This window comes from Pholcus phalangioides, unplaced genomic scaffold, assembly GCF_987345545.1.
Source record: "Pholcus phalangioides strain wild (caught in Gottingen) unplaced genomic scaffold, Ppha-v1.0 ptg000027l_1, whole genome shotgun sequence".
Taxonomy (NCBI): Eukaryota; Metazoa; Arthropoda; class Arachnida; order Araneae; family Pholcidae; genus Pholcus; species Pholcus phalangioides.
This window is the reverse complement of record NW_028301617.1, coordinates 747917-769355: the sequence shown is the minus strand read 5'-3', so window position 1 is coordinate 769355 and position 21439 is coordinate 747917. Positions and strand designations below refer to the sequence as shown.

General features: G+C 41.2%; 1 protein-coding gene across 1 annotated transcript; it reads left to right on the top strand.

The window, feature by feature from the left end:
- Positions 1 to 1175: 1175 nt before the first annotated feature.
- Positions 1176 to 18936, top strand: LOC149068009 (uncharacterized). Its single transcript, XM_089251763.1, has 3 exons — positions 1176 to 1459; positions 14044 to 14856; positions 18181 to 18936. Exons 2-3 carry the CDS (start codon positions 14051 to 14053, stop codon positions 18314 to 18316), a joined length of 942 nt encoding a protein of 313 aa, XP_089107889.1. The 5' UTR covers positions 1176 to 1459; positions 14044 to 14050; the 3' UTR covers positions 18317 to 18936.
- Positions 18937 to 21439: the final 2503 nt, after the last annotated feature.

Here is a 21439-nt window from a genome sequence, read left to right as displayed (position 1 = left end):
AACATTTTTCATGCAACTATTCAGAGCTTCATTTTTCATGCAACTATTCAGAGCAAACATTTTTCATGCAACTATTCAGAGCTAACATTTTTCATTTAACTATTCAGAGCTAACATTTTTCATTCAACTATTCAGAGCAAACATTTTTCATTCAACTATTCAGAGCAAACATTATTCATGCAACTATTTAGAGCAAACATTTTTAATGCAACTATTCAGAGCAAACATTTTTCATGCAACTATTCAGAGCTTCATTTTTCATGCAACTATTCAGAGCTAACATTTTTCATGCAACTATTCAGAGCTTCATTTTTCATTTAACTATTCAGAGCTAACATTTTTCATTCAACTATTTTTGAACTAACATTTGTCAGGCAAATATAAAGAACTAAGATTTCCCAGGCAGCTATTTAGAGCTAACATTTTTCATGCAACTATTCAGAGCAAACATTTTTCATGCAACTATTCAGAGCAAACATTTTTCATGCAACTATTCAGAGCTAACATTTTTCATTCAACTATTCTAACATTTGTCAGGCAAGTATTTAAAGCTGGCATTTTGTCAGGCAAATATAAAGAACTGAGATTTCTCAGTCAGCTATTTAGAGCCAACATTTTTCAGGCAACTACAAGAGATTAGTTATGGAACTTCGTTGTTTGCAGAACAATCCAGTTGAAATAAAGTATGCGTATCATCTTTTCTGGATGTATATCGCCAGTCCATGTTCCAAATTTCATCCCTTTCAAAAAAGGAAAAAGAAGCCAATGAATCCCGAAACCATCGAATCACCATCCATCGACAATCGTGAAAGCACAGTCTCGAAAAGACAATATTTCTTTACGTCTTCTTCCCTTCAACGGTCCGTAGGTGGTGAAAAAAAAAATGACAAAGAAGATCGGGGTCTGTTCTACATACGCCATTATTGGGATTCGCCCCATTTTTTTTTTTTTTTGTTCTTTCTTTCTTCTCACCCTCAGTCAAAGGAAGACATGGACACCATCGGAGCGTGAGCGAATCATAATAAACACTAACACGGGAAAGAAAAAAAAGAACAAATTGCAGTGTTCTTTTTGCCATCCCATAACGGGGGCAAATATCGAGGGGACATGGGCCATAAAGGAAGGAAGGAAGCAAGCAAGAAACTGTCCCGAAGGGAAGAAGAGAGAGAGAGATGGAAGACACTTTTAAAACTGATCTCTGGTGGAGCGTAGGAACCCAAATGGGCGTGACGTTACCTCATATATATACCCGGTTTGACCTTGAAGAACAGCTCTGTTTTTACTTAAACTTCGTCACGGGAAGCACCGAAAAAATAAAATTGCTCACACAGACAGACGGGCAGGCATACGCTTTTCTTGTATCGATAGGAAAAGGAATCTCTTCTTGTTTCTCTACAGGCCGATAACTTTGGAAATTTTACTTGAACGCAATCGGTTGTCTTTGTTTTTTTCAGCCGGGGTGAGTACTCTTGATTTCTTAAGTCGGAAATTACTGCGTTTGTAAACTCAAACATTTTTATAATGACCACTAATTGTGTCACACTAGTGGCAGTTAGGCCAGGCTCTACATGAGAAACTATCCTTTTCGTACCCAGGATGCCACAAATAGAGTATTAATTCTATCGATGATTCTTTGGAATCATGTCAAAACTGTAGATAGAAACTCCAATAGATGTGTTTTCTTTTAGATTTAGGGTAGTGGTTCTCTAACTTTTGTCACCCGCGGCTCTCTTACCTAATTCATGGGTCTTCTGAGGCTCCCCAGAATAGTTTGTGGTAGATGTTTTCCCATATAAAATAACCACTTAAAGCATAAATTGAGAGCTAACATTCTTCATTCAACTATTCAGAGCTTCATTTTTCATTTAACTATTCAGAGCTTCATTTTTCATTTAACTATTCAGAGCTTCATTTTTCATTTAACTATTCAGAGCTTCATTTTTCATTTAACTATTCAGAGCTTCATTTTTCATTTAACTATTCAGAGCTTCATTTTTCATTTAACTATTCAGAGCTTCATTTTTCATTTAACTATTCAGAGCTAACATTTTTCACGCAATTATTCAGAGCTTCATTTTTCACGCAATTATTCAGAGCTTCATTTTTCATTCAACTATTTTTGAATTTACATTTGTCAGGCAAATATAAAGAACTAAGATTTCTCAGGCAGCTATTTAGAGCTAACATTTCTCAGGCAGCTATTTAGAGCTAACATTTTCATGCAACTATTTAGAGCTAACATTTTCATGCAACTATTTAGAGCTAACATTTTCATGCAACTAGTTAGAGCTAACATTTTTCAAACCTAGCCACACAAATAAATAAATATCTCCAGTTCACCACGACGCGTATGGGAGCCGCGACGCACACTTCGAGAAACACTGGTTTAGGGGTGTTGAATTTTTGGTTCCTCTGTGAGTAAAGCCAAAGTTTAGTGGGTTTTAGTGAGTCTGAGATTCTTTTTGAAAATTTTCTCGAACTGACATTGTAGATTATTTTCGAGCTAAGGTTGTTACTAGAACTTTGTCGAGCTGAGATTTTCCGCACATATTTATCCTGATGAGATTCTTTAGGCACATATATCGAGCTAAGATTTATTTACAAAGATTTCTTGAGCTAAGATTCTTTGTAGAACTTTTCAAACTAAGATTGTCTGTAGTTTTGTTTTGTTTTTCGAGCTAAGATTGTTTTTAAAACCTGGGCAAGCTGAAATTGTTCACCGATCGTTTTTGAAAATTTTACTCGAACAAAATCGGTTGTGTTTGTTTTTCACCAGAGAGGTGAGCGCTCCAATTTCTCAAGGTGGAAATTTCTGCGTTTGTAATCTATAATGATAATGACACTTGATAATGACCACTAATTTCAATGGCAATTATAGGTCAGGGCTATAAATGATAAACTAAACTGCCCTTTTTGTATCCAGTATGCCTCACATGGATGTAGGGGGAATCACCACAAGTCTTGATTCAATCGATGATTCTTTGGAATCATGTAAAAACTGGAGATAGAAATACTGATAGAAACGGTTATACGTGTTGTTCTTCAGGTTTAGGATGTTGAATTTTTGGTTCCCTGGCAAAGCAAAGCCTGCGTTTAGTGGTCTAAGGTTTTTTTATGAAAAATTTCTCGAACTAAGATTGCCTGTAGATTTTTTTTCAGAGGTAAAATTTTGTTTCTAGGACCTTGTCGAGCTAAGATTGTTCGCATAAATTTGTGGAGATTAGGTTTTCGGGCAGGTTTTATGAAGCTGAAACTTTCTTGCAAAAACTTCTCGAGTAAGATTCGTTGCAGAAGTTTTTTGAACTAAGATTGTCTATATATTGTTTTTTCGAGCTAAGATTGTAGATTGTTTTTCGAGCTAAGATTGTAGATTGTTTTCCAGCTAAGATTGTCTGTCGATGGTTTTTCGAGCTAAGATTGTCTGTAGATTGTTTTCCGTGCTAAGATTGTTTGAAGAACTTTGTCGAGCTAAGATTGTTTCTAGAACATTGTCGAGCTAAAATTATTCGTATATAGAATTACGATTTTCCAAGTAGATACATAGAATTAATATTTTTTTGTGAAAATTTCATTGTCTGTAGAACTTTTTCGAGTCACGATTGTGTTTGTATAAATTTATCTAGCTAAGATTATTCGAAAAATTTACAGAGAGGTAAAGTTTTCCAGACAAAAATATAACGGCAGGAAATTTTTATGTTAAAAATTTCAAAATTTTAGCCAGAAAATTCTAGAGCTAAGATTGTTTGTATAAATTAGGCAGATCATTTTTGAAAATTCTACTTGTACCGAGTCGATTGTCTCCGTTTTTTTTTTGCCGAGTACCTAAATTTCCTGAATTGGAAAATTATAGCACTTGTAGTATCCAACATGTCATAAAATGCTTGTTAATTTCTAATTAACAAGCGTTAGGTCAGGATCTAAATGAAGAAACTAACGATACTATCCTTTGTTCTTTTTAAATGCTTATCCATCATATAATATTGGACATTCCGGTATAACTTGTGATATGTACCCACATTGGCGTACGCGGGGGGGGGGGGGGTTCGGGTGCTAACCACCCCTCCTCAAGTCGAGATTATAGTGTTATTTTTCTGGAAAAGACGCAACTCCCCTCCCTTGAGAAAATTCTGCGTACGCCTACGCACACATTCAAAGGTTGGACATGGGTGGTTTAAAAAGACGGGACGCCTCAAATGGGTATAGGGATCACCAAAGTTATTGATTCGATATTTTGATGTTGATCGATGATTCTCTGGAATCATTTAGAAACTGGAGATAGGAACTCCAATAGAAACTGTGTACAGGGTATCCCGCAAGCCCTAATTTGGCCTTTATCTCATCAATCGTTCGTCGTAGAGGTGGGTGCGGTTCTAGCTATATAAGGTCTGTACCCTCGGAGAGTGCGGTCGTGCTGGAAAAACTTCAGCTGGTAGTCCAGCCAGCTGCCGCTGTGGTGGTCGAGTGCAAGGACGTAGCGAGTGGGGGTGGGGGTGGGGGGCTGGGGGTCTGGTCCCCCCCCCCACCCGAAATGTGGGAAAATGACCGAAACAAGGGAAAAAGATGACCAAATCGATTGTTCTATCACTTTGGTCCCCCCCCCCCCCGAACGAAATTTCTGGCTACGCCCCTGGTCCAGTGGTGATAGTGACTGACTCGCGTCGCGAGGTCCCGGGTTCGAACCCCACCGTCGCCATAGTGATGGCCGGCTGAAGTTGGTTTTCCGTGGTTCCCAGCTTCAAGGCACGAATGCGAGCCGATCTCACCACAGAGAGAGAGCAACAGACCTACAAACAGTACTAATTGTAATTCAATCATAGCCCATCAGCCACTTCACTTCTGAAATATAGATGGCAGCACTTTAAAAAAAAAAATCAAACACAACGCTACATACGCACTCGGACTGTTAGGTACACGCACAGTTACGCTTCCGGCGCAGCTCACTAGGTAGTAAATCGACCATAAATGGTGATAGACCTGAGTTGGGATCAGTTTGAAAGAAAGTCCAGCCAGCTGTTGGCTCTTGGCCTCTTTTCTTGTGCAACTAGTGGGCTTTCAGGCTCTTTTTCCCTTTTCATCGAGTGGTGTGAGCGGATCATGGGCTCTCAGCTTCTTTTGCTGTTATGTCGCGTGGTCTTGCCAACTCTTTTATTGGGCTGACTGGTGGGCACCGTGCCTCTTTTCCCCTGTGTGTGTGTGTGTTGTGTGTGTGTGGTCCAGTTAGTGGGCCTCTGCTAATTTTCTCACTTTCTAAAATTGCAACAAAATTTTTCTACGGGAGAAATCAGTGTAAGGGTTGGATGGATATTCAAATGATATGCAAGACACAATATTGCATGCAAGCTGCTTTCCGTGATCGCAGTTCTGAGTTTGAGTTTGGGGAGGGGGGGGGGGCACCGGCTGAGTTGGGCAAAAGTGACGATTGCCCAAACGCCAAAATTTAGGGGGGAGTGGTTAATTTTAGGTGGGAATAAAACCACAGTTATAAAATCATCGAATTTTACAGTGTTTGTTGCACCAAAATCATGCTCCTCTTCCCCCCCCCCCCCCACAATTCCTCACAAAAATCCGAGTTACGTACGGCCCTGATGATTACATAAACATAGACGACAATGTACAAGCTGAACCCGACACGACAGATATTGACGCCCCCCCCCCACCTCATTAAAAATTTTAGAAGAAATTAAATGTCGTCAATGAAGAGGAACACTGTGGGATGAAGTTTCATACAGAGATGCTGTGAAAATCGAAATACAGTAAAATTGTAATACAGTAAAAAATTGCTATTATTTTTTCTTTCGCAATCTATACATTTTATTAATATAAAATGTATAGATGTCGCTTTTCAGAATGAAATTTGCACCCCCCCCCTCAGGTCTAGCTCCCGGGGGTACGAGACCCGCCTGCTCCCCCCCCCCACCTTCCTAGTTGTGTCCCTGACTGTGGACCCTGTCAAAAAACACCATCGTGATACCTAGTCCTGAAGTCCTATTATGAATTTTTACGAACAGTCGAATTTGGTTAATTCGAAGTCTAAAGTGATTGAAAAGAAGTTCGAACTCTATCATTAGCTATTTAAAAAAATTATGGCATAAAATATGGATAAATTTTGTGATTTTTGGAAAAGCTGTTGCTGAAGTTAAAATTTGATTTATACATTTTATATTAATAAAATGTATAGATTAACCAAATTCGACTGTTCGTAAAAATTCATAATAGGACTTCAGGACTAGGTATCACGATGGTGTTTTTTGACAGGGTCCACAGTCAGGGACACAACTAGGAAGGTGGGGGGAGCAGGCGGGTCTCGTACCCCCGGGCGCTAGACCCGAGGGGGGGGGGTGCAAATTTCATTCTGAAACCTCTCCTTCAACATTACAAGCGGGCGTCAAAATGCCTCCTTGCCCCGGGTGACCAAGCATCTAGTTGCGGCCCTGTGGCCACAGTCTCTCCTCACATTCCCCCCACCCCTCCAAAAGTCACTGAGTATCAGAAAAAACAATACATTTTTTTTTGTGTATTTGTGTGTAATTTGTTATTTCCTTCCTACTGCCGATGGCAGTTCTTATTTCTGGACGAACTGTTAGCTCTCTGGGGCGTGAAATGCAAACACACACACACACACACACACACAGTACAACACATTCTGTAAGCTGGCAGCCGCGAATTCCGTTATGCTTGATGACAACGTCTTTCAGGGTAGCTCTAGCGCTTAAAGCATAATCATCCTCTCAAAATTGCATGTGAAGCTCACCTCGGGCTTATTTGGGAGGATTCTTATTTTTACTCTTTCCTGCGAGGTACGCACGTCGCCCTCCAAGCCGAAATCCACCATTAGCGAGTATAAGTCGTCGATACCACGCTAATGTCGAATCTTTCTGTCGCTTTTTTATGGTAAACTAGCAAAAATACCTAGTTCTCTGCCGGGGTTTCCTCCTTATAACGAAAACATTTAATAAGTTAAAAACCATTGTAAAGGAGTAAACATGTCTGAAACGCATTAGTACAGGAACTACGGTAGCCAGAATATAAATGTTTCAAAAGTCGCTGATGAGGCCCAAAAACCATTGTTGCCCGGCACTTTTTCCGTCCATTACGGACATTGGCTCAGCTCTGAAGTACTTTTAAAGTAGCCCAACGTTCAAGTCGAGCTCTGTTTGTTATATATGCAAAATCTGGTGGTGATCCACCAGGACCCCGCGGGATGTTGTTTTGGTTTGACTTACTACCAGTGCCGTCTTAAGGCACTGCCCGGGGGCCTCACAAAAATGAGATCTGGTTCAAATTTTCGAGAAGTCGTTTGGTAGGGCCTCGGAAAAATCAATTGGCCCGGGGGCCCATGATACTCTTAAGACGGCCCTGCTTACCACCCATATAAGGGGTGCAAGGATAACCGGAATGTCCCCCCCCCCCCTCCCCAACATCTTAGCGACACGGTTGTAATGTTTTCCAATGTTAACTATGCTTCGATAACGTATTGATGTGTAGTTATGTTTCCCTGTTTGTCTTTTCTCGAATTGGCATATTAACATTACAATACCGTCTCTCAGGACCTGTGAAGTCTCGACAGATATTCGGCTTCCACAAGGCTGAATCCTGCTTGTATTCGTTTCTCTAGCACACAGTCCTCTGGTTGATGGGCGCTCGGGAGTGCTCGTGGTCGCACTGGGGGGGGGGGGGTTTGTGTTTGGCGGGCAGGGGTCCAGTCCTTTGTTTGCCTGTGTGGCCGATCTTGGGGGGCCCGCGGGGAAAGATGATCTCGTAATCCGACGGTGACCTTTCAGTTAGAAATTCCTTGAAATATGGACTGGGCCACCGTTCGGTTAGGATGTCCCGGTTTTTTTTTCTTTTTCTGGACGTCCCGACTTTTTTGCAAAAGTTTTTCCCGGTTTTTCCCGTTTTTTACATGACACCAACTTGGATTTTTATTCTTTATCGAAGCCAAAGATTGAAATTATTTTTCAACTCATAAATTGTATCATGATAATTTACAAATATAAATAAGAACATATTAATCTCCCACATTTGTTTTGGCGAATTCAAGTTATTTCGTGGAATTCATTTTAATCCACTGCAATTTGCTGTAATGCTTCCTTTCCCGCCATTGCAATTTTTCCGTAAAATCAGCAATATTTGGCAACTTTCCACTTTTGGCGTCATTCTTGGCGATAATTGGTGATTTCCCGTTTTTGGAATCATAATTTCCCGTATTTCTCTCGACGAGGAAATATGATCAGACATATACATACATGTTAAAAAATATCAACCAAGTGAAGACAAACTAACGCACACACTAGAAATTCCCTTAGGGGTAAGTTGACACATAAGACAACCATCCCCAGATCCACATTTCTAAAACATTCAATCCACTTAAAAACCTTTCTATAAATTTGCGAAAGTGTACGAAACATATGAATACTAGCAAGAAGAATCTCCTTAACTAGTTCAACAAACTGTACCATTACGGACGGTGGACATCTGTATCAAATCATTACAGATTTCAATGTTGGGGGCACATCAATCAAGTGTCAGCATGCCTATACTCAAGCCCTAGGTTCAAATTCCCGGCTTAGGCATGGGAAACGCTTGAACAGCCGTCTGGTCCAATATTTAGATAAGTATTCTTATAAACGATCAGGACCGGATTTGGTCGTTTTGCGGAAGCAGATTCTGGAGAATACCCTGTTTGCAGAGGCGGATTTAACGACGGGTGCACCGAGCGCGCGCCCGGGGCGTCGAAAAACCCAAACTTTACACTCTTTTCTAATTTGAGGGGGGGGGGGCTCAATATTTTCTTTTGCGCCCGGGGTCTCAACCGACTTTAATCCGCCACTGCCTGTTTCCCCTGTTTTTGCTCGACAGCTATACCAGAAAACTAACTGAGGGCAGGGCCGTCTTAAGAGTATCATAGGTGCCCCCCCCCCTCCGAGGCAAGTGGTTTTTCGGAGGCCCTACCTGGTAAATCCTAGAAAATATCTAATTTTTGTGAGCCCCCCCCCCCGGTCGGCCCGGGTGGGCCTCAAGTAGAGTTTTCAAGTAATATTTATGAAATTCGCGGAAAAAGTGGTCATGTACATGAAACATCATATGTGTGAAAATTTAGAATATGACAACTTTTAATCGCGCATGTTCAGAAGTATTTATTTCATTTTTTTCGTACTTTGTTTACCAGATATACAATGGAACTTATGTAAAAATTCCAGTTGAAAATGTCGTGAAAATTCAGAAAGGTATACGTGATATCGTGAGTTGTAATTTAGGTTACTGACTGAGGGTACCTGGATGTTAAGGGGATTTTACACGCAATTTGGTATTTCGATAATTTTCTGTCATTTGATTATTTCGAAAATAAGCCCACAGACTTCATGCGAATGAGCGTAGACATGGGTCTGATGCTACATAAGAGAAATTCTTCAACATAGTACACGTGTATGATGTTAAAATGAAGAAAAAAAACTAAACGAAATAATGGCATGAAATAATCAAAATAATGCGTCAAAGAACTGCGTGAAAAATCCCTCAACATCCAGGTACCCTCAGTCAGTAACTTAAATTACAACTCACGATATCACGTATACCTTTCTGAATTTTCACGACACTCAACAGGAACTTTTACATAAGTTGCATTATATATTTGGCAAACAAATCATGAACAAAATAAAATGGATATGTTCTGCGCATGCGCGATAAAAAAAATTATTTAGTAACAAAATGCTTATATATATCATTAAATAAAAAATTGTCAAATTTTGTCATTCTGAATTTTCACACAGGGTTTTTCACGTGTATTGCAATTTTTTTTTTTTTTTTTTTTGTAAATTTCGTCAAAATTAGTCAAAAACTCCGCTTGTTATAAGTAATGAGCTCGTTACATGCATTTAAAACTGGAATTTTTATGGAAAACATTTGTATCTTCGCGAACAGGGCCGCAACTAGATGCTTGGTCACCCGGGGCAAGTGCGCATTCTGGCGGCAACTTGTAATGTTGAAGATAAGGTTCGAGAATGAAATTTGCACCCCCCCCCCCTATGGTCCAGCGCCCGGGGTACGAGACCCGCCGGCTTCCCCCAGTTGCGGCCCTGTTCGCGAATATAAGTGCTATTCTAGTGAAAATACGCACAAAGTTAGTGAAATATTTTGTGACAGTTATAAATCAGTTTCAGTTTTTTCTGGTACCAGGTTAATCAAAAAATACCTTTCTTACTGTTTAATTTCTTGTCGGTGCCCTGAATGCTCACGTGACTAAATTTTCACTGGAAATTGTGAGTGCAAGCACAGGGTTCACGTGGCCGCAATTTCAGAAAGATTTGCCAAGTATTTTTCTAGAAATGTCTAGACTCTAAAAAGGGCACCGACTTTTGGAGCCTGTTTCACCAAATGATCGGGTCCCATGAAGATTATATCCAAGAGACAGTGTGTCTTTCCTGTGTTTGGAAGTGTTGGCAACCAATGTCCCATGAAGCTGGTAATTATGTCTGTCGAACTCTAGAAGGCGTTGGAAATCATTGAACTCAACTCAAATTACCGTTAAGACGTTGGAATCCCGCATCCGCTGCTGCTGCTGCTGCTCCAGAAGATTTGGAATCTTAATGGACGTCGTCACGCGTGTCAGGAGGAACATGCTTATCGCATACGCATGTACGCGCAGTGCTAAATGCTTTCGCAGTTGATGCGCCTGTGTTTAGAACGAGACGTTTCCAGTTCAAATGATTTCCGAGACCAAGCTGATCGATGGATGGTAGAATATTGACTCGGGTTCATGCTTCCACGCCATTCGTTGTAATTCCATCCCACTCGCGAAATGCATTTGCCCTTCTTTTTAAGGCCACTATGTGGCATAGAAACACACATTTTAACGCCCTCTACTTTGCAAAGCCTTCACAAAACTGCGCAAATTAGCTTGTACACAATAATGATGTGCGTGTGTTAAGACGGGATGTTCATATATCTAAGTATCTTGAGTACTTGTATCTAAGATAAGGTAACGTAAGAATCTAACATGAGCCCAAGTCTATGTTTACTTGTCGTCTCTTTCCATGATTCGAACCCACTCGAATGGCTATTATTTTGGTAAGATTAAGTGATGGTACAGAAAGACACTGGGGGTCCCACCGCTCACAGCAAATCCTGCACTTCGGGTCAATGTATACAGTTTTGAAAATCCTGCTCACAGCTAATGGGCAAAGTTCTACAAATTCTACACACAGTCTTTCAGATCCTGCATTTAGCCAATGCGCACATTTCTAAAATTCTTGCACACAGCATTGAAAATCCTGCTCATAGTCAAAGCATGCATTCCTTGCAAATCTTGCACACAGTTCTGAAAACAATGCACGCAGCCAATGCACGGAGTTCTTTAAATTTTGCGCACATTTCACCTAATCTTCAACGCAGCCGATGTTCACAGTGTTGCTAATCTTAAACGAAGCCAGTTTTCACAGTGCTGCTACTTTTCCACGCAGCCGATGTCCACAGCTCTGCTGATCTCAAACGAAGCCAATTTTCACAGTGCTGCTAATCTTCCACGCAACCGATGTTCACAGTGCTGCTGATCTTCCACGCAGCCAATGTTCACAGTGTTGCTAATCGTCAACAATGAAAATTTTCACAGCTCTGCTAACCTTCCACGCAGCCAATTGTCATAGTCCTGCAAATTCTGCTCGCAGCTAATGCGCTTAACAAATTTTGCGCACAACCCCTGCCCCTAGTTCTTCGAATCCCGCAATTAGCCAAGTTCAACAAATCTTGCACACACTTCCCAAAATCATTCCTATAGCCAGTGCACACATTTCTAAAAATATTGCACACAGGTGTGAAAATCCCGCACTTGACCATTGCACGCAATTTTTTAAATTCTGCCCATACTATAATAGATATAGTTCTTCACATTTTTCGCATACAGCTCCCGCACACGATTCTGAAAACCTTGCACGTCGCACGCAGTTCTGAAAATCCTGCACATAGCCAAAATATTCAGCTCAATAAATTCCTAAAAACAGTTTTGCAAATCCTGCTCACAGCTAATGACCCTGCAAATTCTCCCATACGGCTGATGCACACATTTCCGCAAAAACTGCACTTGGCTAGTGCACACGGTTTTGCAAATTTCTGTTTTAGGTGTACTGTACTACATCTCCATTCACCGAAATACCAGTTGTCCCCACCCCCACCCTCCGAAAGAAATGTCTGACTACGTCCCTGACTCAGCTTACACACGCACAGTTATGCAAATCTGTAATTAGCCTGCACTCAAAAATAATCTCTTACAAACACAAATATCACGCGCTCATGGAAAACATGCATAATTCAGACTGAGTAGGGTTAGACCATTCACAAATGCAGACTCTGCCCTTCTCCCTACCATTCCCGATAGTGAATGATGCCATTCAATATGTACCACTGAACGACATTTCCTCACACTCCTCTGCATGACGTTATGCAAATGAGCATTTCGCGTGGGATCGAAAAAACGTTAATGTAGCTATACTTCGCAGGGCGTTGAAGAGTCAACTTGCAGGTCGCGACCTTGGGTAGGGAAGGTCGATAGTCTTTTGCCAGAAGTTCAATGGCGTCTGCGTTCAGAAACAAGGAAATGGAAGGCGCGAGAGATTCGAACTATCAATAGCGAGTGTGCATGCGTAATTAGCTGCCAGCGGTGGTTCGCTGTGTGACCCATGGTGTCATTGTGAACACGACGAGTCATCTTTGAACTTTTTTAACCGTACAGGGCAGCATTTACCAGACGCGGGACCCGGTGCGGAAACAATAGTGGGGTGAGGTGCGTCTCAACAATTTCGGGGCATTAAAACATGTTTAGGACCCCTTTGCCCTGACTTTATATATTTTTGAGAAGGGGAGGAGAATCGGTGTCTATTGTTTTATAATAAATAGATACCGATGCTAAAAAATATCCACATAAAAAATTTTTTGAACGCACAATTAAATGTAAATTAACACAGAAATTGATGAAAATTGCATTACTGAAGCTAATTTTAAACTAGCGGAAGAAACGGTCGCCGAAATTGATGAAAATTTTAGAATTGATGAATTAAAAATAAATAAAGAAATATTTCCAGACTTTTGATGAAAATTTAGAACTAATGGAAGAAATTTTGTTTTTGGAATTGAAGAAAATTCAAAATTAACTGGAGGAAAAATTCCAAAATTGATAAAAATTCATAACCAATGAAAGAAATAATTTCAGAATTGATGAATATTAATACAAATACAAATACAAATACCACGCCACAACAGGCAAATTGCCCAACGAGGTGGCTGACTTAAGAGCATCATGGATCTCCGAGCCATTTTTTTTGGAGGCCCTACCTACTACTGCTACACCACACGTGCACCCCGCCCACACCTCCCACCCCGCGGAACCCCCCCCCCCCAATGAATCGGTACATGCGGGAATGTGCGTGTACATGTAGCGAAACCTGACGTGAAGTTTTTTTGTTTCTCTGTAATGCTTGTTATGTGTAGTGCTGCCATCTGCCACCAGTTTTTCTAACTATGAGTGAAGTGTTATGATTGAATGATTTATCGTTGTAGGACTGTTGCTCTCTGTGGCGAGACTTTTTAACGGGGAGATCGGCTCGCATTTGCGCCTTGAAGTTGGGAACCACAGAAAACCAACTTCAGCCGACCACCACTGTGGGGTTCGAACCCGGATCCTCGCATCGCGAGTCCGTCACTATAATTAATGAAATAATTATATTTATTTAATTTAATTATTAATTTATTTATATGTCAGAATTAATGAAAGAAATAATTCCGCAATTTATGAAAATTCATAAGAATTAACGGTATAAAAGAATTCCGGAATTGTTGAAAACTAAGAATTAAAGCAAGAAATATTTTAAGAGTTGATGAAAAGCCTCCTATAAATTACCGTGAATGCGGGGGCTTCCACAAAGCTTGAGGGCCCCAGTGCGACCGGACCTGTCGCACACCATCTAAGAGTGGCTCTTGAACAGTAGAAGAAATGTCTACTATTTTTCCTGTCAAATAAATCTTGATCTGTTTGTTATCTCTTTCTTTGGATAGGTTCAAGATGATGTCGCAAAGGAGTACCATAGCCCTCCTGTTCGTTTCCATGATACTGGGCACGGCTATGGCAGATAAGAAGGACAAGTCCAACACGACGTCGTCCTCGTCGTCTTCAGAAATCATGGAAACCAGGAAGATACTCTCCAAAGTCAGCGGGAGCAGGGGCCTGATGAGCTTGGCCGGGCTCATAGGCGGTTCCGGCTCCTCCGGAAGTTCGTCAGGAGGCAGCGGCGGCGGCGGCGGCGGCGGTGGACTCCAGGTCCTTCAGCAGGGACTAAAGGGTATACAGACGATACAGAAGCTCATGTCCAGCTTCAGTAGCGTCGTCCGATTGCCGTTCTCCTTCAGGGGGGTTTCGGACACGATGGCAACCCTGACGGGTCTCCTGGCAGCTGTCGGTGGTGGATACTTGACTTACGTGAGCATGGTGGCGCTTTTCGGAAATATGCTCGACCCGCAGGGGCAGTACGCGAACGAGGCTTACTTCGGGCCAGCTCAAGCTCAATCCTCGAACCACGCTCATTTATACGCTCAAGTCCCGCCGGGATATGGTCCCGTGCAAGCGGGTCCCAATGGCAACGAGCAAGGAGGACCGTACAGGAGGCATTCAAACGGAGGAGGAGGTGGTCTTCACTTCGGATCGATGGACCTGTCCAAGATGTATCAATCAGTGGTGAACTTCAACTACCCCGAGGCGTCGTTCAAGTTGCTGAGGATCAAGGACGAGATATGCAAGCACAGGGCAGTCTGCGAGCTGGAGAAGTTCCTGGCAAAGAAAGGGGTCGCTTCAGTCATACTCAAAGGTGTCAGGTGAGTGTTCTGAATGTTATATTCTAGGGGTCTTGAAACCTTTTCAGGACAAAGAAAGTCATTAGAGCAACTATTAGCATTAATTAATTTCAAATCTGCATCATTGAATGTAACTTGGGGAACCAACAGAGACCTTGCGAGTGTGAAATTGGTCATTCGAACTTTTTCAGGTGCTTCAGTGAGCACCTTGGTACTCGAAAGCAGTAGATTGAAGGTGCTTGGCATACTTTCTAATAAATTCACGACTTTTTCCTTTCGCCAAATCCTTACACTGGCAGAAACATGCGACAATACAGAAAAAGAAAAAAAATATTAAATCGCCATCTGTGTGACGATCAGAAAGAAATACGGAGATAATTTTTTTTTTCTTCTGATGATCGTGTCGTGCCATCTAGTAACCGTAAGAAGAGGATTTCGTTTAATGAAATAATAATAATAATAATAATTAATAATTATAATAATAATAAGCCACTAGCAATCCGAAATGCTGAGATGATTGTTTTTGGCGATTGTATTGCCATCTAGTAACTGCAGAAAATGAAAAACATTTAATGAGGCTTTTCGAATAGACGTCATAATCATCGTCAGCATCACTCCTGAGGGACATACACTGGATGATCCCCATAGAGATCAATGTTAAAATTGCCGGTTTTAGCGTAGAAATGCGGAAATTTAGCGGGGTTTTCCGCCACATCAGTAATTCTAAAAATTAAATTGAATCTTTGGTTTTCGAAATATTGAGCTCGTTCACAGATACGAAGCCTAGAAAATGAAATATAAAATAACCAGTGAGACCCTCTTTTGAGGTGGATATCCATGCAATAACATTAATTTCAACTTTTTATTTGCATCTTCTCAAGCGGGAAAATGAGAATTAACGTCTCCGTATTGTCTTATATCGTCCAATTGCATCAATCGATACAGTTTAGGATATTTTTAAATTAATTATGGACCCATTTATTATTATGACCCATTGAAGAAATTCCGCACCATTTATCAAGCATTTTTTGAAGGAAAAACAGGCAGATCGATAACTTGATGTTACAAAAAGAAATTCTAAATTTCTAGTTCCCATTAAAAAGAAGAAGAAAACGATTCATTTCTATGTTTCTTTAATTCAGATTTGTTTCTTGCATGAGTCGCACAGGAAGTCGCCATATTGGTTACCTTGTATGTCCCTCAAAAAAAATGGGGAAATATCCATGGAGGAAAGAATAACAGGAGGTGACGCGATCAGCGCCTCCGTTGAGAAAGCATGGGGGAATGAGGGTTGCCAGATGAAGCCAGTGATCGCTCTATTAAAGGGACCAATTAAGCCCAAACAAACCGTGGCTTCCCATGCTTTCCTATGAGAAACATCCCCGTTTTTAAAAATCATTTAAAAATTTACTATTCACTTCAGGAACTCGATTTTGTCCCCTCGAATTCTTTCGATATATTTATACAATTGAACGAGAGCTTTTACAATTTTAGTTGTTATTTGTTTTCGAATATTAACTTCAACAACATGGAACCTTTTGCAAAAATAACCAAAATTTACCCATATCTTGTGCCACAAAATTCCTTCTCGGCATTTTAATTTTAAAAAAATTATGCCAAAGTATGTAACACCTCAGTGCTGAGAAAAAGACAATGTTAATTTAAAGACACTTGAACAAGCGCGCGGTGTTTGAAAAAATCTGACTTGTTTGCGAAAAGCATCATATATACAAAACATCAGCATATATAATGCCTTTCAGCTGTTTATATTAAAATATTGTAGAAATACTTTCCAGTCCAGGCAAAAACACGATGAACACAGACACAATTTTAGATTTCAGATTCAATTCGAAACTTTTTTGTCAAATTTTCGTACACATGTCACTTCAAAAGCAAAGTAATTGGTACAAAATGAAGATTGGAAAAATACAGCCCAAGTGATTATTTTCCTAAATACTATGGGCTATAGGCCAGAGAGAGGACTTATCGCGGCTCGTAAAAAAAAGGTTTTTGTTTTGTAATATTTTTTTCTCAATACATCTACATAGCGGAAAGTTCGGATGGGCGGCATATATTTCCGGTAATACGTATTCAAGAATATGAGAGTGGAACGGAAGAAGGGTTGCGAAATCTGTACAGCCTACAGGCAGCAAAACCATAAATACACAGTGGCGGAGGACGCTCGAGCACTTCCAGTACTTTGAGGCACGGGGGCGGCAAAATGCTGTTTGCCCCGGGTGGCAAAAATCCTAGCTACGGCCCTGCCAGAAGGTACTCGAGCAGCTCAGAACTGATTCAGAAATCAAAATTCCTCATGTAAAGCTTAAGACGAGCGCCCACGGGCCTGAAACACTTTCGAAATGTCCCGGATCTATGATAATGATGAACGAAACAAAAAAGCAAGATAAACAGTTAAAAGAAAAAAATTATGAAAATTGCATTTTATTGGAGCTTCATATTATTTTAATTAATCATATTCCCATAGACATTAATGTGATGCATCGAATTTTTAAAATAAATTGAAGGCACTGAACTAAAAACTTATGACGAGTCGAGAGTGAAAAGTGATCTTCCCCTTTTTCAAAAATAAATTAAAAATATAACAACCCCTTATATAAGGAAAAGATTTTATTTTCCCCCTTTATTAGATCATGTAGATTACCTGAAGACGCATTAAATGGTCATGGTGCTTAAATTTATTTAGTTATTAATATTTTAAAAGAATTCGATCCGGCAAAACACATGTTGTTAAGTATAGGGAAACGAGCGGTTTGTTTGGGCTTACTCGTCAGCCCATAGGGTTGCCACAACGGCTTCAATTTTCGTTCCTGATGTCACCTCCATTCTTTCCTCCATGGGAAATATCACAGTGATCCAAAAAGCCTCATTGAAAATCGAAACTAAAGCCGTCCAGCGATCTGAAATACCGAGATTTTTTTTTCCCTGGCGATCTTATTGCCATCTAGTGACCAGAAAAAGAGGCGAAAACTTTCTGGTGCTTGTGGCGTCATCTAGTGACTCAAAAAATCACTTCTAAGTCCCAAAAGTTTTCTGAAGAAATATTAGCTGTTCTTATCAGTTTTCTGGAACCGAGTACATTGCTCCCACAAGGGGTGGGGTGGGGCCGGGGACGATTTTCATTATTTTTGTATTTTCACGCTATAAATCCATGATAAAGGGGCCCCGTGAAAGTCTGGACGGGGCGGGGGGGGGCCCACTCCAGGATGTGGGGGCCATGTGACCGGATACCATTTTAAAATCGCGGTTTCAGGGGAAAATTTTTGCGTATCATGTCAAATATAGCCAATGTTTGCTAAATTTTTGTCTGCATTTTTGCATTTCCAGCAAGAAGATCACGGGAATGGAGAAGTACCTGGACGCTGCATACCGTGGACTCAGTAACGAGGACTGCTCATTCGCCTACGCCTCCTGCCCGTTCACGTTGGGGCAGACGCTCCTGAGAAGCGTCGGCCTGAACTGAGCACCAGTCTCCGAATTTCATAAGCAGTACATAGTTTGGTGCCTCAACAAGTTTCATCCCGCAACATTCTATCAACCCTATATCCACCCCTATTTAAAGCCAACCTCTAGTGTAGCGGGACTGCATTCGCACCGAACATTTTGGCTGGACCAATTCTCCCCCCCCCCCCATATAGGTGTCTTTCGAATCGTCCTGAAAGGATCCACGAGTGTCTACGGATGCGAGACAGGTTCCAAAACCTGTTTAAATATCAATTCGGTGGTCGTCAATCAACAGGAAGCCAATCCATACCTTCATAAATACTTCCAGGGACGTCCGCGAGACATACCTTATGTTACCATCCTTTCCCATTGGCTTTCTTAAACGATTGGCCTTCCTCAGGGTGCTTCTCTTTGTCCTGTTCTGAAAGATATATTTTTGTACATGGCATCTAATGATGCCATTTTAATTTATGAGTATATTTTTTCCACTCATTAGTTGAGTTTTTTGATAGAGGACTGTATTTATTGTATTTATGTGTCACATGTGTGCTGTCACGTGTTTGTTTCGTGTGATCTCGATGTTCATATTGATTATTGTTGTTTTTTTTTATTTGTGTGAAATAAACAAAAGTAAACTCACCGGTATTTTGTACTTGTGTCCGTTCACGGAGGCGCCATCTACACCTCGTATGCTAATTATATTAGAGCAGGGAGAACGAAATTCTTTGGAATAAAGTTGGCGGCGTTCATTGTATTCAGAATTACAGTAGACTGTAGATAATCCAGCCCATCCTGGCGTTTTTGTCTTCAAGCCGCTGAAGAAAATATGCATGTCTGGGCGCATAAGTTTATACAGCGCGCGACACTTAATGCAATCACATCGGTACTCGGGGGTTTCTGATAACATTAACCAATTGATAAGCAAATATGATGACCATGCTTCCAGGGACGCACATATCACTTAAGGATTAATTTGAAATATTGGGAGGACTGAAAAATATTAGAGGAGGATGGGAGAGGGTGCTCAAACCCGATATTTCTATAGGTAATATGGGGACGGTGGCAAATATTGGAGGAGGTTCTGGCCCATGGGCAGGGGCATATTTACGGGAGGGGCTTAATAGGCTATATCCCAGAGCGGCAAGTTTGAGGATTGAGTGGTCAAGAAAATTAGTAGGACTGGAGGAGGGTGACAAAATCTGTATAGACCACAGGCAGTAAACCTTAAATCTGTCTCCGCCTAGAGAGTGAGGGACTAGGTCAGTGAGTGACGAAATGAGTGACCTAGAGAGTTTAAAGCATGGGAGTGATCAAAAGATTGACCAAGAGCTTGTGTAAGTAAGTGAATGACCAGAAGTACGTGAGTAACAAAAAGAGTCAGGCACGCTCTAGGTGATTCTGTGAATGACCGAACGAGTGACCTGGAGGGCAAGGGACCATGTTAGTGAAGGATCAAAAGAGTGACCTGCAGTGTGTGAAAACATGTGAATGCTTATTGCACCCATATCCTGGAACAGTGCCACTAGGCTGGGGTTTTTGGTGGGTCCTAAAGCCAGACTTTTCCCGGGCCCTATCAGTAGTGAATTTATAGCATGAAAAAAAAGGGAATCAAACGAGAGCCTAAAACAGTAAGCAAGTTTACATGGGGCTCCCACAAAGGTGGGACTAACAGGGCTCTAGTCCTGATGCCCGGGACAGTTACCACAATTTTTTTGTTTTTTTCCATGCTATAAATTCGCTATAGAAGGGTTTGTGGAAAGTCTGCCTCGGGGGGGGGGGGGGAACGCCTAAAATATAAACCTTGGGACCGTGCTCCAGGATATGAACATGAGCATGAGGCGCCCGAATAGGCCTGATATGTCTAGATGGCCCTGGTTCAATGGGAAATTCTGCTGGATTCTGAAAAGATACTATTTATTTCTACAAATCTGGGGCATTTTTTCACTCCATCACCGAACATACTCCCGCTCTGCCTCCATGGGAGACATAAGCTGGTTGCCCCAATGGGGTGTGATTTTTTTCACTGCTCTCCAGTTCTGTGTGGTCCAGTTACCGCAACACATCATGGCTCTCCTTTAATTTGATCCTTACCCGTGGCCTCTTTAGATTATTCCAGGACCGCGGGAGTGGCATATGGCCCCTGGTTAAGAACCACCGAGTTCTAAGACTGAAAATAAATCGATAGTCTCACTAGATGACAGCACCGTTCACGCATTTACAAACTTTATCATCCATTCCGGTTTGAATCTCATTCGTTCACGCACACACAGATGGCGGCATCATTCTTCATCATTCATCACATTATATGGGCTGCTACAGTAAGACGTTCACTACTCAAAAATACCTAGTTTATTGGCCACCAGTGATGGTAACTCGTGGGAAATTTCCCATATTCGTGGGAAAAATTGGACAAAATTCACCCAAGTGGGAAATTTCTTGTCATTTGTGGGAAATTTTGAGAGTTCATCAAACAAAAGAATTTTTGCAAAAAATAAAAAAATTAATGCAGTGCAATACATTTCTATTGTAAAATTCTTGATTACGTATATCCCCCGCTAGATGGCAGCACATTTTTCTGAATGTGTGGGGAAAAATTTAGTCAAAAGGGAAATTTTTGAGGGAAATTTTGATGGAAGATACCATCACTGTTGTCCACCCAGGGCGGCAATCAGCCGGAGCAAGCACGCATTTTGGTGACTCGTATAATGTAGGAGAGGTTTCAGGATGAATTCGGCACCCCTACTAGTCCAGCGCATGACCACCAGATCCACCTGCTTCTCCCTAGTTGAGGCCCTGTACACAGGGTGTCCCAAAATTGATGGACCCATTTGAGAAAAGAATTTTTAAAAAAAACATTAATGCGCCATTTACTGCATTGTGCTTGCGAAAGCATTAAAAGTTTTCAGTCAGGTAGAGTTCCAGAATTGGTTTCACATTTTTGCAACAGATGGTGCTGCAGCAGTGTGTGAGGGGAAAACAAAACTAAATTACGGTACCAGTACAGTTTTCAGCAGCAACACAGAACAATACAGTCTCAGAACAAAATTTACAGAAACTCGAGTGAAGTTCTCAGCCGGGTTGGACTGGATCAGTGTTTTCCGAAGTGGGCAATATCACCCCCTGGTGGGCGATGGAATGTTCC